Source organism: Pteronotus mesoamericanus, unplaced genomic scaffold, assembly GCF_021234165.1.
Source record: "Pteronotus mesoamericanus isolate MK-2021 breed Mesoamerican mustached bat unplaced genomic scaffold, CSHL_Meso_final contig_78, whole genome shotgun sequence".
NCBI classification, from domain to species: Eukaryota; Metazoa; Chordata; class Mammalia; order Chiroptera; family Mormoopidae; genus Pteronotus; species Pteronotus mesoamericanus.
In genome coordinates this window covers 4,521,640-4,537,643 of record NW_026555258.1, presented here as the reverse complement: position 1 = coordinate 4,537,643, position 16,004 = coordinate 4,521,640, and the positions used below count along the sequence as shown (strand labels likewise).

The window sequence follows — 16,004 nt, the reverse complement described above, 5'->3', positions numbered from 1 at the left end:
GCGTGAGGGGAGAGCCTGAGCTCCACTAGGGGCTTTAAAGTGGTCCAGCAGCGACTTGGTTTTAAAACGATCACCGATGGCCTGCCTCTGCTGAAACCTGCTAGAAGTGACCTGCGGTCCCTCAGCTCCCTAGAGCTCCCCCCAAGCCCCTCCTTAGTGCTGCGTGCAGAGGGTGGGGAGCCCTTTCCCTCCACATGGCCGCCTTCCGCCCCCTGTGAACCGCCACCTCCCCAGCTTGCCCTGCGGTGATTTGCCTGGGACGTGGGTTACAGAGACACACCCAGGCCCCGCCTTCAGAGATTCCCACTCAGGGGGGCCTCGCAGGTGGCCCTGACCACAGGCTGAGTGTAGGACTGGATGGATTGGGCCTCTGTCATCCCGTGAAGCTGAGTGTCAGCCAGGGGCGCAGGGCCTGGGCACAGCCGGGGCCCCCGAACCTGGGGCTGCCTGTCCAGGCGCAGCAGAGCGGCCCCGATGAGGTGCAGCAGCTGGGGCTCTCGGGAGGGGAAGCTCCTTGGCCTCTCCCTGTTCCCAGTGCCCCCCAGCATCCGGGAGGACGGACGCCGGGCCAACGTGTCGGGCATGGCTGGGCAGTCCCTGACGCTGGGGTGCGACGCGAGTGGCTTCCCGGCCCCAGAGGTCGTGTGGTTCAAGGACGGGCAGCTGGTGGGTGTCCCTGGGCAGCCCGGCTGCGGGTGGGATTGGACAGGTTCCTGCGAGCGCCAGGGTGTGGCGGGGAGATGTGACAGGACTCCGGGGATGTGTTGGGGTTCCAGGCAGGGAGGACCGAGGGCCACGGTGAAGCCGGGGGGCTGCTGGTGGGGAGGGCAGGCACTGGTCCAGGCATCGGAAGCCCCGGGTTCCGTCACCGCCCAGCCCCTGGGCCTCAGGCTCCTTAATGCTGAGGCCAGGGGGCAGCCCGGCCCTGCTCACCGGCTCCCTCTGACCTCTTCTGCCCAGGTCCCCGAGGTGGGCGACCACCGCCTCCTGAACGGGGCCCGCGCCCTCCACTTCCCCAGGATCCAGGAGGGCGATGCTGGCCTCTACTCCTGCCGGGCGGAGAACCAGGCCGGGACCGCCCAGAGGGACTTTGAGCTTCTCGTGCTCGGTGAGTGGAGCCTGAGCCCCCAGCTCCCACGTGTTCTGCCCCTGTGGCCCCGGCCCCGGCCCCTTGAGGCGGGCAGGGGAGAACGGGGACACTGTGCTGCGGGCAGGGGCACGGAGGGGCCCGCACCTCACGCAGCTGTCAGGGCAGACGTTAGACAATCACGTAGTTACCCACGTAATGACTCTCGTGTCATGTGCCACCAGAGAGCAGTGCGGGCCGCTGAGGAAGCCAGCGGGGGGCCCGCTGCAGCCAGGGGTTTGGGGGCGCTGCCCAGGCAGGACGTGGGAGGAGGGAAGGGTGCACTGGGGTGGGGGCTCCACAGGCAAAGACTCTGCAGCGGTGGGGCTTGCAGGTTTGAGTGGGGTCGCCCCCTGCCCTGTCTCCGCAGTCCCACCTTCTGTGCTTGGAGCCGGGGCCGCCCAGGAGGTGCTGGGCCTGGCTGGTGAAGAGGTGGAGCTGGAGTGCCGCACCTCGGGGGTCCCCATGCCCCAGGTGGAGTGGACCAAGGACAGGCAGTGAGTGGCCCGCCTAGCGGACAGCGCGGGGGTGGTGCCCGGGCCTGGGCCGGGTGGATGGGGGGCCTGACGGCCTGGGCGCAGGCCGAGGGCAGCATGGGCACTCCCACCCCAGCCTGGGGTCTCCCTGGTGAGACCCTGCCCTCACCCATCAGGGTTTTCTCATCACCGCTCAGCCTGCCTTGTCTTTTTTTAGGTAAAATCCACATAACCTGAAATTAACCATCCTAAGGTCCACACTTCAGTGGCACTTAGCACATGCGTCACCTCTGCCTAGTTCCAGAACATTTCATCTTCCCAGAGGAGACCCCGTAGCCATTAGCAGCCCCCACCTTACCCTTCCCCGCCCCGCCCTGCTCCGCCCCTGGCGACCTCCTGTTTGCTTTCTGTCTCAGCAGATGCACCTGTATGTCACCTCAATTTCGTGCAGTTACACAACACAAGGCCGTTTGTATCTGGCTTCTTTCACTCAGCACATAAGTTTGGGGTCCCTCCGTGTCGTAGCAGGTGTCCACTCGTTTCTCTGAATGCGCCGTGGGGATCGGCCCCGCTTTGTCTCTTCGCCCGTCCACGGGCACTCGGACTGTCCGCACCTCTCGGCGGCTGCGAGCCTTCAGCCTTCCTTGTCGTCCATGCGGCCTGCCCCGCCAGCCCCTCCGCCTGACTGGCCCCGTTCTGACCACCCTTCCAGGCCCGTCTTGCCCGGAGACCCACACGTCCAGCTCCAGGAGGACAGCCAGGTTCTCAGAATCCCCAACAGCCACCTGGGGGACGAGGGACGGTACCAGTGCGTGGCCTTCAGCCCAGCCGGCCAGCAGGCGAAGGACTTCCAGCTCAGGATCCACAGTGAGCAAGGCGCTGCCCGGGCCCTCCCTGGGCCACTTGCCAAGCTTCCCTGGGAGGGCAGAATGCTCGCCAGGCTGCCCACTGCGTGGAGGAGGGGCAGGGCGGGACGGGGGCCTGAGCGGCGAGCCCCCGGTCCGGTGAGGTTCAGAGGGGTTGACAGAGGGAGTCTGGACCAACATTTCCCAAACCCCATGGGCCCATCCCAGCCTTGCAAGTTTTATGTCTCCCGATACCATGTGGGGTGACTGTTTCTTTAACTTTCTCTTTATATTCAAGTCACTTTCTTTACACCGAAGTACAGTTATTTAAAAAGACATTTAACATCACAGCTGGACGTGGGATACCAAGTCCACTTGGCCTTGATGGGAAGGAACTGTAAAATCAAATGCATTGAAAGAAAGAGACTTATGTCCTGGCTGGTGTGGCTTAGTGAGTGGATTGAGCCCTGGCCTGTGAACCAAAAGGTCACTCATTTGATTCCTGGTTGGGTCACATGCCAGGGTTGTGGGCCAGGCCCCCAGTAAGGGACGTGTGAGGCGATTGATCACCCATCGATGTTCCTCTCCCTCTCTTTCTCCCTTCCCTTCTGTCTAAAAGTAAATAAGTAAAATCTTTAAAAAAGAGAGACCTGGAGGCGCTCAGGCGCGAGCCTCCTGGAGAGGGTGCTGAGCTGTGCTGCTCACCCTGATACAGGGCACCAGGGAGAAAGTGCTAGAAAGGTCGAGTCTGTAGACCCAGCAGCCTTTTCCTTTGTTGTAACCCGGCTGGCAGGAGGTTGGGGAGGACGTAGCCGGTCCACGGTGAGAAGCAGTGCTATTCATGCTGTGCTCACGCACCCTGACGGTCACCGTGGTACCGCTGGTGGCCTGCGACCTGCCTTCTGGGAGCCCCTGATTGAGTTTAGCCCCTCATTTCACAGACGGGGAGGCAGAGGCCCAGAGAGGGGAAGTGGCCGACGGGGGCCTTACAGCCAGTTAGGGGCAGGGTGGGGCCCAGAGCCCAGCTGTGCCCGCCACCCTCAACCTCCACACCTGTTGTGACGGCCGGCCGGCTTTCCATGTCAGCGTGTCCCAAGCTGGCCTCTCCTTCTGTCCCCAGACTCAGCCTCTCTCCTGCAGTCAGAACCCGTGATGCGTGACATGCTTGTGATGTGCATGCCACCCCGGGAGGTGGGACACCAGCTGCCTCGGGGACTCCCCGTGACTGTCCCCTTCGTTGTCCTCAGCACCTCCCACCATCTGGGGCTCCAACGAGACAAGCGAGGTGGCCGCCATGGAGGGCCACCCGGTGCGGTTCCAGTGCGAGGCCCGAGGAGTGCCTGCTCCTGACATCGCCTGGTTCAAGGACGGGGCCCCACTGCCCCCCAGCCCAGAGGTCGTCTACACCAGGGGCGGCCGGCAGCTGCAGCTCGGGAGGACCCAGGGCTCGGACGCTGGCCTCTATACCTGCAAGGCCAGCAACGCCGTGGGGGTCGCGGAGAAGGCCACCAGGCTGGAGGTTTATGGTGAGTGGCCAGGGGCCCTCAGCGAGCCATGGAAGGGCTGCCGTGGCTTCCACCAGTCTCTGAGGGTCAGCGAGGGGCGTGGCCCTGCGGCCTTGCGCAGCTCGGAGCTCTCAGGGGCAAAGGCAGGTGTAGGTGGTCGGGGGTGGGGCCTGAGCGGGGCTGCTGAGGCTTGGAGGGCAGAATGCAGGCCAGTGGGCTCCTCCTGTCCCTGCATGAGGAGCCAGCTCAGGAGCTCTGGCCCCAAAGATGCTGAGGGCTTGGGGTGCTGGAGCCCGGGGACCCCCCAAGGGAAGTTGGGCTGTGTGGGGTCTGTGGGACGAGCCAGGATGCAGCTTGGGGACTCTTACTCGGGGATCTGCAGACTTCCTGGAAATTGATTGAGAAGTGTGTGTGTATGTGTGTGACAGAGATTAAGTTTTCAAAGGGGCTTATGACCCAAACCAGGCGGAGAGGCCCATCCCGGTCCATTATCGCCCTGGGTCCCTGCGATGGCTCTGGGGGCTGAGCCACATGGGGCCCTGCCCCGGGAGGGGGAGCAAACAGCCCTCCGGCGTGACTACTCCCGTGGCTGTCACTGGCCATCTGGGCTGGGCTCTGCCCTATTCGTCGCATCTGCCACCACAACCAGGGAGGGGACTTGTGGGAACAATAGCTTTGATCGGAAGCCTGGGGGGGCCCATCACTTGCAGTTCAGCAGATGCTGAGACCTACTGTGTGCTGTTCCTAGACACACACACACACACACACACACACACCAGTCATTGTTCTACTTACAATGAGCCAGGGGTCGCAGGGCAGCCCGGAGATGCAGCGGTGCCGGGGAGGGGGTCCCACCAAGAGGCAGAGGAGGAGAAAGAATGCTTCCAACCAGGGGTCCCGGGGCAGGCTCCTGGGAGGGGCTGATTTCTGAACAAAGGCTTTCAGTTAGTGCGGGGGAGGGAGGAGGCTTGTCACATGGCACGGGGTCTGCAAGGGGCTCAGCCTGGGCTGGTGTCGAGCTCTGGTTCCTGAGCAGCCCCCGTGCCCTTTCCCTAGTCCCGCCCACCATCCAGGGTGCTGACGAAGGGCCCCACTTAGTGAAGGCGGTGGCCGGGAGACCCTTGGGGCTGGAGTGTGTGGCCAGAGGCCGCCCACCCCCGGCCCTGTCCTGGCACCGTGAGGGGCTGCCCCTGGCGGAGAGCAACGGGACGCGGCTGGAGGCGGGCGGCAGCGTGCTGAGCCTGGAGAGCCTGGGGGCGGCGTCTGGAGGCCTGTACAGCTGCGTGGCCAGCAGCCCCGCGGGCGAGGCTGTGCTGCACTACGCCGTGGACGTGCAGGGTGAGCCCGGCCCGGCCCGCCGGGTCCCCCGGGCTGTGGCTGCTCCTCACACACCTGCATACTGTTTGCCAGGGCCGGCAGCCCCTTCTGGGAGCTGCTCCTGATCCCTGGGATGGGCGCTTGTCGAGGACTCCCCGAGACCCAAGGCTGGGTGGTGGGCGGTGGTCCCGTCTTCTTCCTCCCGACAGACGGTTCTCAGGCCTTAAGTCTGGGCTGGCCCGTGGGGCGGTGGGGCTGGGGCAGGGAACAAGGCAGGCGGGGTCCTGAGCCCTGCCTCTGGTGCCCAGACAGACATCGGATAAACAGGACGAGCCTCGTGGGAGGCCAGGAGACCACCCACCTTGTCTTGGGTGGTCCTGGAAGGCCTCTTGGAGGAGGGGCCGTTGATGGGGGAACTTGAATGGTGGGGAGTGGCTTGAGCCTTGCTCTGGGGACCCTGGGGACTCGGTGGGGGGGGGGGGGCTTTAGGCCTGGTTTGCTCAGCTCTAAACACCTGCTGGGGGACCTGCCGGCAGTGCCCCCACAGCTCCTGGTGGCTGAAGGCTTGGGCCACGTGACCACCCTCGTGGGACAGCCCCTGGAACTTCCCTGCCAGGCGTCCGGCTCCCCGCTGCCCACTGTCCAGTGCGTATGGGGTGGTGGGGGCCCGGCCGGGGATGGGGCTGTGGGCAGAGAGCGCCTGCTTTCGGGGTAGGTGGGGAAGGACACTCCACCCCTCCCCGCTTCCCAGAGGTGTGAAAGAGGCCACCAAGCCACAGACGCCTGAGCAGGGGGAGACCCGCCAGGCCTCCTGGCTCGCGCTGCTGGCCCTGCCTTCGCTGGCCTCAGGCTGACCTGTCGCCCTCCCCACCCACCTTAGGTGGCTGCAGAATGGCCGCCCAGCCGAGGAGCTGGTGGGGGTGCAGGTGGCCTCCCAGGGGGCCACGCTGCACATCGACCACGTGGAGCCGGGCCACGCAGGTCTCTTCTCCTGCCAGGCCACCAACGAGGCAGGCACAGCAGGGGCCGAGGTGGAGCTCTCTGTGCACGGTAAGAGGGCAGGAGGACCGTGGCCAGCTGTGCCTTGGGCGGGCCCAGGGGGCCTGGGAGGGACACGGGGCTGCTCTTCGCCAAGTAGCGCTTCTGGGCTGGACATGGCACGAGCGGCTGATCGTAGCTGTTCACAACGCTTGCCGTCCGCCCGGTCCTCAGGCCCTCACTGTCCTCAACCTGCCTTCATTCCCCACTGACCCTGAACTTCTTTCAACTCTTTGAATACGTCACCTCTCTCACCTGCGTGCCTGCAAATGCTGATGCCGTGCCTGGAATGTTTTCCTTCTTTGCTTGTTAGCTCCTCCTTATCTTTCATGTCTGTCTTTAAAAAAAAAACCCAAAAACCAAACACCTCTTCCTCCAGGAAGCCCGCCTTGATTCCACTGTGGTGCTGATCCGCACTGCCCACCCTCTCTTGGCTCTAGCTCACCACCCCCTGTATGGGGGGTGCTTGTCTGGTTGTCATCTCTGCAGCCCAGCTCTGGGAGTTCTGAGATGACAACACAGGGGCCACCATTTTTTGCTGGGTCCCTGTGCCTAGTACAGTTAGGGCACAGAGTAGATGCCCAATTAATGGATGGGCAGATAGATGGGAGGATTTTTAAAGAAATGAAAGGCCTGCCCTGCCGTCTCCCAGCCTGGCGCTCTTCCCCCAGGCCGGGGGGCTCGAGTCGGGGGAGGCACTAGGGCAGCCCTGCGAGATCACTGCTTATTCCCCGGGTGTTAAGGGGGTTGCTGGGTGCCCACTGCAACCCCCTGAACCTGACCTCGTCCCCCTGCCTCTCCGCCTGCCCAGAGCTGCCATCGGTGGTCATCATCGGGGGTGACAACATCACAGCCCCTTTCCTGCAGCCTGTGACCCTCCGGTGTGCAGGGACTGGGGTGCCCACCCCAAACATCCGCTGGTGGAAGGATGGGGTGGCCCTGGCAGCCTCGGGGGGGACCCTGCAGGTATGAGCGGCCCTAGGGCTGGCGGGCAGCCTTGCATAGGTGGCGGGGCTGCTTATTAGAGGCCCTGAGGCCCCCACAGGCAGCCTGGGGCCAGGAGGAGCTCAGAGCCCACCCAGCCTGGGAGAGCTCAGTGGACCCGGGTGCTGGGCCTGGAGAGCCGAGTCCCAGTCCCCGGCACTTCAGCTGTCAGAGGGAGAATGTGGGGAGGGAAGGGGAGTATCCCCAATATCAGAGGGATTCCCTGGAACTTAAGTGTGTGGCTCAGAACCCCAGCCCCAGAGCCAAATGTGTCCCCATGCCTCTGGGGTCAGCAGCAGCCTGGCCACTTGCCATGTCCCAGCATCATTGTGACTGACTTCCGGTCCTGGGCCCCGGGCCCCCGCCCCCTGACACACCTCTGCCGTCCCCGACCCCAGATTGAGAAGGTAGACCTGAGGGATGAGGGCGTCTACACTTGCGCCGCCACGAACTCGGCTGGGGAGAGCAGAAGGGATGTGGCGCTCAAGGTCCTGGGTGAGTGCGCGGGCGCTGGGTGGTGGGGATCCCTTGAGGGTGCTCGAGGCTGCTGTGGGGGTCGGGGAGGCACAGGAGGCTTTAAAATCGCAACTGTGCCCTCGACTTCAGAAATGGAAGGGCTTTTGCTCTGTGGCCCCTTTGGGTTGTATTCTGTGGGATTTTTAATGGACACTCTCGGCCAAAACCCTGCTTACCTTTGCCCGTCTTACTCATTGTTGTGGTTCCTTTATGCCTTTGCACTCATGGGCAGGTCCTTTCACTCGCCACATTTGGTGGCCGCTTGGGGTTCTGCCTCCCGGCTGCTAGGCTGGGGCTCGGTTGTCCCCGGTGGTGGGCGCTGGGGTGGTCCTTGGACAGTTGCAATGACGGTCGCAGCCCAGTGCTTTTGTTCTTGTGTGTGGGTCAGGAGTGGGGTTCCTTGGTCAGAGGGCATGAACCATTTGGGGGCTCCCATTGCCCAGGACCCTTTAGGAAGCCTGGGGAGGGGTGGGGATGGCTGAGACTTGACCTACTGGAGGCCACACCCACCGGGGACTCCCCTTGTCTCCCCTAGTGCCTCCCAACATTGAGCCGGGCCCGGCCACCAAGGCAGTCCTGGAAAATGCCTCAGTGACCTTGGAGTGCCTGGCCTCGGGCGTGCCCCCTCCAGGTAAGACACCCCTCCCGGCCGGCCCCAGGTCCCCGTCTAATGAGCCTGGCCCGTGCTGCCGGCCTCCCTCTGGCTGGGGGCAGAACAGGATGAGATCAGCAGGCCCTTGTCCCTGTTTCTTGCATCTCCTTCTCATCCTTCCCACAGCTGCTCATCCAGTGCCCAGCATATGCCGGGCACTGCCAGGGCCCAAGGCCTTTGCTCCGGTGCCTGGAGCAAACCGGCAGGGCTCCTGTCGGGAGGCGTAACTTCCCAGGGCTGGCCCAGGGCTGGGGGCGAGGGCTGGGGTCTCCGAGTCACTACCTGTCTGGGCCCCTTTTCAAGACCAGCAGTTGAGGAAAGGGCCAGGAGCTTGGGGCTGGGTATGAGTATGTGGCAGGCAGCCCCTATCCCCAACTTGAACCAGGTCCCACCCAGTTCTTCCTGGGGTCATGAGCCCTGGGGGTCATTGCCCCATCCCATGGGGGCAAACGCCCTGTCAAGTTCTGGGACGGGCCCTGCAGGATGTCAGGAAGCTGGACATACAGTTGGTCCACACCTATGAGGCTGCTGTTTTGGGGTGCACCAGGTTCTCCTCTAAAGGAGGAGGCAAGGGGGCCAGGCTGGCTTTGACTCTGCTTGCTCCCGGCTGTCCCCGCCCCTGCCCCCGGGGCTTCCTCTCTGCCCTTGGTGCTGTCTCAGGCCACACTGCCCGATGCACAGGCACTGTCTGAAGAGCTAGCAGGACCACCTGCATCTCCCTTCTCTCCCCCAGACATCTCCTGGTTCAAGGGCCACCAGCCCGTCTCGGCCCGGAAGGGAGTCACGGTGTCAACCGGTGGGAGAGTTCTCCTCATTGAGAGAGCCCAACTGTCTGATGCTGGGAGCTACCGCTGTGTGGCATCCAACATGGCAGGTCACACAGAACTGCAGTATGGCCTACGGGTCAACGGTGAGCTGCCCTGGACTAAAGGGGTCCTTGCCGAAAAAGTTGTCGTCTATCCATTTGCCTATCAGTCTACTCATCCATCCATCTACCCTCAACCCAATGTCTCTCCATCTATTCATCTGTTTTCCTTCCTTTCTTCCTTCTGCCCATAATCCATCCACCTTCCATCCATCCAGCCTTCCATTCATAATTCAACCATCCATCTATGCATCTATCCTTCCTTCCTTCCTTCCACCCATCATCCATCCATCCATCCATCATCACCCATCTATTCATCCATTCTTCCTGCCTTTCACCCATCACTTGTCCACCCATCATCCATCTACCTATTTATCCGTCCGTCCTTTCATTCATAATTCATCCATCATCCATCCTTCCTCTGTTCATCTGTTTATCCATCCTTTTTTCCTTCCTTCCACCCATCATCCATCCATCCAATATCCATCCATCCTTCTATCCATGCATAGAAATACCCAACTGTCTACCCATCGATGCAACCTCCATCCAATTGCCCATTCACCCACCCATCTACCCATCCATCTGTCCACCTACCCACCCACCCATCCATTCAACCGTCATCACCCCATCTACCCATCTTCTATCCAACCGCATTTATTAAGCACATGCTCTGGGGCAAACCCTGGTGCTGCAGCCCCAAAAAGACAGACCCAGGAGCTTTCTGCTAGTGGAGGACACAGCAATTAGGAAGTTACCCAAAGCACTGTTTCCTGGCTGTTGTGACAGGGGCTAGTAAAGGTAAGGTACCTATGTGCCTGGAGCCGGGCACTGACCTGGCCTGGGGCTTGCCGGAGGCCTCTCCGAGAGCCGAGTGCCCGCATAGAGACCTCCTGCCCAGGCCGGAGGCTGCAGTGGCCTGGGGAATCCGAGGAAGCGAAAGGAGGAGCCCGGGGGCCCGGAGATTACAGAGCGAGGGGAAGAGGGGTCAGGCGGTGCTGGCAGCCAAGTGGGAGCTGGAGGGGCCAGGCCCTTATCCTGAGAGCAGGGGGCAGCTGGCAGGAGCCCTGGGCATCCTGGCTTGTGTCTCTCACACACAACTGATTCGTCTTCTGTCCATGAGGGCTGTATAGGATAGTGTTTGAGCGACACCTCCGAGCTGGAAAAAAAACCTGCCCACACCGTCCCCATGATAGGCTGACCAGAGGTTCAGGCTCAGGTGCTGCTTCTGCCACGACCTACTGGTCAACCCTGGGCGGGTGACTTGCCCTCCCTGAACCTCCGTTTCTCATCTGATGGATTGGAGAGAACGAGAGCCGTGCAGTAGTGTGCCCACTTGGAGAGTGGCCATCCCTGTGCGTTCGCGGGGGGCCCGTGGGGCTGCCCAGCCAGGTGCCCTCTTCTTATTCCCCACCGGGGCTCAGCCTGTGTTCTGTGTCACCTCCGCCCTGCAGTGCCTCCGCGCATCACGCTGCCGCCCCGCCTGCCAGGCCCCGTGCTGCTCGGCGCCCCGGTCCGGCTCACCTGCAACGCCACCGGGAGACCCAGCCCCACTCTGATGTGGCTGAAGGACGGAAACCCCGTGTCCACTGCGGGGACCTCTGGCCTCCAGGTCAGTAGGGCCGGGCAGCCCCAGCTCACCTCCCCGCTGCCTGAGGAGATGGTGGGAGCAGAGGCCAGGCCCTGGGAGCTGCGAGGGCAGGGGAAGCAGCCATCGCTGGGGACGGTTGGCAGGAGGGAGGAAGGCGGGCTGCTGAGCAGAGAGTCTCGGGCATGGACTCCGGAAACAGAGCGCTCCACTCGAATGCGAGCCACACGAAGGCGGTTTAAAACTTTCTAGCAGCTGCACCCTGGCCGGCATGGCTCGCTGGGTTGGAGCGCCATCCTGTAACCGGAAGGTTGTGGGGTCTGGACGCGTACGGAACGCTCCCCATCGATGTTTCTCTCTCTCTCTTCTCTGTCTCTCCCTGAGAACAATTGAAAAAAATGTCCTCAAGTGAGGATAATGAAACATTTTTCCCTGGTAGCTGCATTAAAATGAGTAAGAAGAAACAGGGGTGAAACCAATTTTAATAATACATTTTAGTTAGCCCAAAAGTATGTCCCAAAAGTATCATTTCATTATGTGATGAGTATAGAAAATTATTAACAAGACATTTTCTGATACATTCTTGTACTGACTCTGGAGTCTGCTGTGCGTGCTCCGCCTGAGGACAGGCCCTGTTTGAAGGGCCCAGTAACCACAGCAAAGCTCCAGACGGCCCTTCGGAGGGCCGATGGGATTGCCCGCCGGTCAACAGCGGTCCTGAGGTCCGGGTGCAGCTCCCGGTTCTGCCACACGGGGGCTCTCGGGGTCTGGAGCTGGCTGCCAGGCGTGCCCAGCAGCAGGGCCAGCTTGGAGGGCGTGGTTGCTGGCCACCGAAGTGCACGGCCTCACGTGGGCTTCCTTCTGGGGGCGTAGGTCTTCCCCGGTGGCCGCGTCCTCACCCTCGCCAGTGCCCGGGCCTCCGACTCTGGCAGCTACACCTGCGTGGCCGTGAGCGCGGTGGGCGAGGACCGCCGGGACGTCGTCCTGCACATCCACCGTAAGTGTCAGGCCCCGGAGGCCGCCGGGCCCAAGCCAGCGGCTCAGGAAGGTGGGGCTGGGGGTGTGTCCAGCCACCTCCAAAGAGAGGAGGGGCGGCTGAGAGTGAGACATGCCGGCCTGGGACTGTGAGGGTCCGTTGGAGTGTGAGCTTCCCCCATTGTAGACAAGTGGGCAGGCAGGCAACCCCATGCAGCCAGGAGGTCCAAGTTCAGGGAACAGGAAGAAGCCCAACGTAGCAGGAGGGGCCCACGGCCACGAGTCCGGACCGGGGCATTGCCTCTGTGCTGGGTCAAATGGGGGCGACCCTCCATTAGGGAAAGGCGGTGTGGGGTGGTGGGTGGGGACACTGGCTCTGGAGCTTATGGACCTGGGGTTCAAACCCCTCCCCCATTGCGTCCAAGCTCCGTGACCTTGGGCTCGTCCCTGTGCTTCTCTGGGCTGCCGTTCCTTTACCTGTGAGATGGGAGAAGGTGGCTCCTACTCAGAGGGTGTCCCGGGGTCCGCCACACTCATGGAGAACTCAGTCACCATCGCTCTTGTTTAAACTTTCCTCGTACGGGGTGGTGTGGGTCTCCCTGGGGGTGCATGAGGGAACGCTGGGACGCGGGGAGCCCTGTAGCAGGGGGGAGACGGTGTTCCATGGCAGCTCTTTCCCATCGCTGTGGCCAAGGTCATAGTTCACAGGCATCGTGTGCCCCGGGGCTCACCCACCTGTGTCACTGCATTGGCTCCGGTGGCCCTCTGGCGGCTGCCTTCATGGTCCGCAGGGAGGCTGAGTATCGCCTCCCGAGCCTCACACGGTGACCCAGTGTTAGGACGCAGGACTCCGGCCAGGAGCTCTGACTCCAGACCCCGCCTTCCTGACCCCTACGCTGCGCGGGCTCGTTTTGACTTGGAGAAAAGGTGGCCTGGGGACCTGCTTTTTAAAAACGTTTTTAAAAATTAAAATATTTAAAAAGATAGCGAGAGAAGTGTAGGTCCACATGCAGTTGTAAGAAGTAATACAGAGAAATCCAGGGTCCCCTTTACCCATTGTCCCCTGGTGGTAACATCTCGGATTAGGTACAACTAATGTACAGCCAATCCAGAGAGGCGCTGTTGTTACCATCCACTGCCCCGCTCGGATTTGGGGCCTCCCTTGGAGGCCGGCTCTGGGGGACGTGGAGGGGGGGTGGGAGGACCCCGTCCTAACAGTGACTCCCGTGGCCTGGCGTGTGCTCCCGGCTGTGGGCCCCACCCACCTGCTCAGTCAGCCCCTCTCCCATCCCTGCCCCCCACCAGTGCCTCCCCACATCCTCGGAGAAGAGCTGAACGTGTCCGTCGTGGCCAACGAGTCAGTGGCCCTGGAGTGCCACAGCCACGCCGTGCCCCCTCCCGTGCTGAGCTGGCGGAAGGATGGCCGCCCCCTGGAGCCGCGGCCGGGAGTCCGCCTCTCTGCAGACAAGGCCTTGCTGCAGGTGTGTGGCTGCAAAGGCCGACGGCGGGGCCTCCATACAGAGCGGAGCTGAGCCCCCGGCTGGGCGGGGGCTTTGGGGACCCCACGGGATGCAGTGCAGCTGCCTGTGCCCCGCAGTGCCCTCCAGGCCCAACACCCAGGCCCGTCCTGCCGACCTGTCGGAGCCGCCTCCAGCCAAACGGGGACCGAGAGCGAGCGAAGCCCAGGACCGAGCCCTCGGCTCTCTTTCTGTTTGGCGCTCCTTGTTCCAAAGCCTCCTTGCCTTTGGGCATTTAAGTTCCTCACCTGATGGGGCCTCTGGCCCAGCAAGGCAGGGGGTGACTGGGGTTGGGGACTCGGGAGTCAGCCCGGATTTAGACCTTAGCTCCGCCTCCCCCTGGCCGGGCCACCTTAGGACATGCCCTGACCGCACGGGCCTCGGGTCTCTCGCCTGCGAGCACGCTGGTTGCCTCTCTCCTGGGGGGGCTGGGAGAATTCCAGGGGGGACGCCCGTGAGGCCCGGGCCGTCAGCGGGGGCGGGGAGGCCCACGCCTGCTGTCGGAGAACCCGCCGCTCCAGCCTGCTCCTCCCTGTCCCACCCGCTCTGCACCCTACGATAAGATGGTCCCCAGCGCCGGGCGCACCTCCGTTTGGTCCCCTGTGCCCAGGATGCCTGACTCTCCTTGTCTTCGCTCTTCAAAGCGGCAGCCGCCACCCAGTGCGTCAGGATCTGACGCCTGAGGACAGCGTTCCCCCCACCCCACTCTCTTCCTCGTCCCCCTTCTGCTCTGGGCTGTGGCTGTGAAGTGGGGCGAGGCTGGCAGAGCTGCCACTTCAGGAGCCCGTCCCATGCGCCCGGCCCACAACAGGCCAGCGCAGGCTTCTGGGAACGTCATGGTGCGGGAGGTGCTGGAGGCGCTATCATGCCCCCCAAAGTTCCAGGTGGGGAGGTTGGGGCACAGTGAGGGAAAGTGACATGCTCACGGTCACATGGTCTGTCCAGGGGGACCCCGTCCCTGGGCTGCCCCTGCTGACGGGTCGTGTGGTTCTCGGCCAGGTGGACAGAGCGGAGGTGTGGGATGCAGGCCGCTACTCCTGTGAGGCGCTGAACGAGGCTGGGCGCTCGGAGAAACACTACAACCTCAATGTCTGGGGTGAGAGTCGGCTGGGCTGGGCTGGGCTGGGCTGGGCTGGCGCCCCACTGCATGCCCTGGGGGAGGGCCGCCCCGGCTGGGACCCAGGGCGCAGCCCTCTCCACTCCTGTCCCTCCCCGCCCCCGCTGCCCCTCATACCCCTCTTCTCTCAGTCCCTCCAGCGTTCCCCTCCAGGGAGCCCCGCACCCTGACTGTGACCGAGGGGCACCCCGCCAGGCTGTCCTGCGAATGTCGCGGCGTCCCTTTCCCCAAGATCACCTGGAGGAAGGACGGTAGGGCTGCTGCCTGGGCAGGGGGCTGGGGCTCCCAGCAGACCTGGGGACCGCGCAGAGAAGGGCTGAGGGGAGCGTCGCTTCTGCACCCAGCACCCCCACCCCAGGGCCGCAAGCCCACTCATTTCACCCCAGCGAGGCCCTGGGGTGGGGCGCTCAGCGAGGGCGGGGAGCAGCCGCCGCCTGCGGGGCAGTGAGGGCGGGACTGGGCGAGTTCCTGACCAGGGGCAAAGGGGACTAGAGCGACGGAGGAGCGGGCTGACGCGGGGATTTGGCCTGCCAGTCGGGAGCACGGCGCCGCTGTCACCCAGACGGAAAGGCTGTGGGGGCAGGCCTGGGGGGCAGACCTGGAGGTGGGGGCGTGTTAATTTCGAGGTGACGTAGACACGCAGTGAGATGTCTACTGGGCGGTCAGAGGCAGGGGTGCAGCAGAGAGGAGAGGCCACGTTGAGGTCCCCAGGAGACCTCAGGGGGTGCAGCCAGGCAGCGAGGAGACTGAGGAGGGTGCCAGAGGGAGGACGCATTGCCCGGTGGCCGTGGCCGTGGCCGCAGGGCCCTGCCCCCTTCCCGGAGGGCTGCCGCTCTGTAAACGGGCAGGATTGGGGGACGTAGGGTTCAGTGCAGCACCGGGGGCTCACAAAACCTTCTTAAAATCCTTGTTGCTGCCAGGCGCACCCACTGCTTGGTCTCCATCCTGAGGCCATGGAAGGGTCATTCATTCAGTAGCCTTCACTGAGCCCTCCTGTGTGCGAGGCCCTGGGCTTCTAAGGATCCCGGGTGGGCCGGGGCGGGGGAGCGAGGCGGGGTGTCTCAGGTGGCCCAGGCTGGGCTGGGCTTCACACGGCCGCCTGCAGATAGATGTGTGGCCGGGAGAAGCTCAGGGGTTGGGAGAGTTCAGCAGGGAGCCAGGGTCAGGTCCGGTGCTCAGGGAGGGCTTCCTGGCAGAGGTGGCATCTCAGTGGAGACCCGAAGGGTGGGGAGGAGCTAGCCAGGATGGCGGGAGGACAGACGTCCCCGGTGAAAGGACCAGGAACCAGGGGCTTTTTCTTGCTGCTCCCAGGTCAGCCCGTGCCCGGGGAGGGCGCCAGCCTCGGGCAGGTGTCGGCGGTGGGGCGGCTGCTGTACCTGGGCCACGTGCAGCCGGACCAGGAGGGCGAGTACACCTGCGAGTGCAGCAACGTGGCGGGAAATAGCAGCCAGGCCTTGCAGCTGGAGGTGCTTGGTGAGCTGGCCAG

General features: G+C 63.4%; 1 protein-coding gene across 1 annotated transcript in view; it reads left to right on the top strand.

The window, feature by feature from the left end:
• Positions 1-16,004, top strand: part of HMCN2 (hemicentin 2) — a 132,853-nt gene that overhangs the window by 65,687 nt on the left and 51,162 nt on the right. The window contains exons 28-45 of the mRNA XM_054584723.1: positions 536-666; positions 961-1,108; positions 1,497-1,623; positions 2,315-2,469; positions 3,695-3,973; positions 5,009-5,290; positions 5,806-5,914; positions 6,150-6,319; positions 7,119-7,273; positions 7,690-7,786; positions 8,343-8,438; positions 9,193-9,369; positions 10,776-10,933; positions 11,783-11,906; positions 13,190-13,365; positions 14,401-14,497; positions 14,650-14,769; positions 15,830-15,991. Of these exons, the coding sequence (XP_054440698.1) occupies positions 536-666; positions 961-1,108; positions 1,497-1,623; positions 2,315-2,469; positions 3,695-3,973; positions 5,009-5,290; positions 5,806-5,914; positions 6,150-6,319; positions 7,119-7,273; positions 7,690-7,786; positions 8,343-8,438; positions 9,193-9,369; positions 10,776-10,933; positions 11,783-11,906; positions 13,190-13,365; positions 14,401-14,497; positions 14,650-14,769; positions 15,830-15,991 (2,763 nt within the window). The remainder of the gene's footprint in view (positions 1-535; positions 667-960; positions 1,109-1,496; positions 1,624-2,314; positions 2,470-3,694; positions 3,974-5,008; positions 5,291-5,805; positions 5,915-6,149; positions 6,320-7,118; positions 7,274-7,689; positions 7,787-8,342; positions 8,439-9,192; positions 9,370-10,775; positions 10,934-11,782; positions 11,907-13,189; positions 13,366-14,400; positions 14,498-14,649; positions 14,770-15,829; positions 15,992-16,004) is intronic.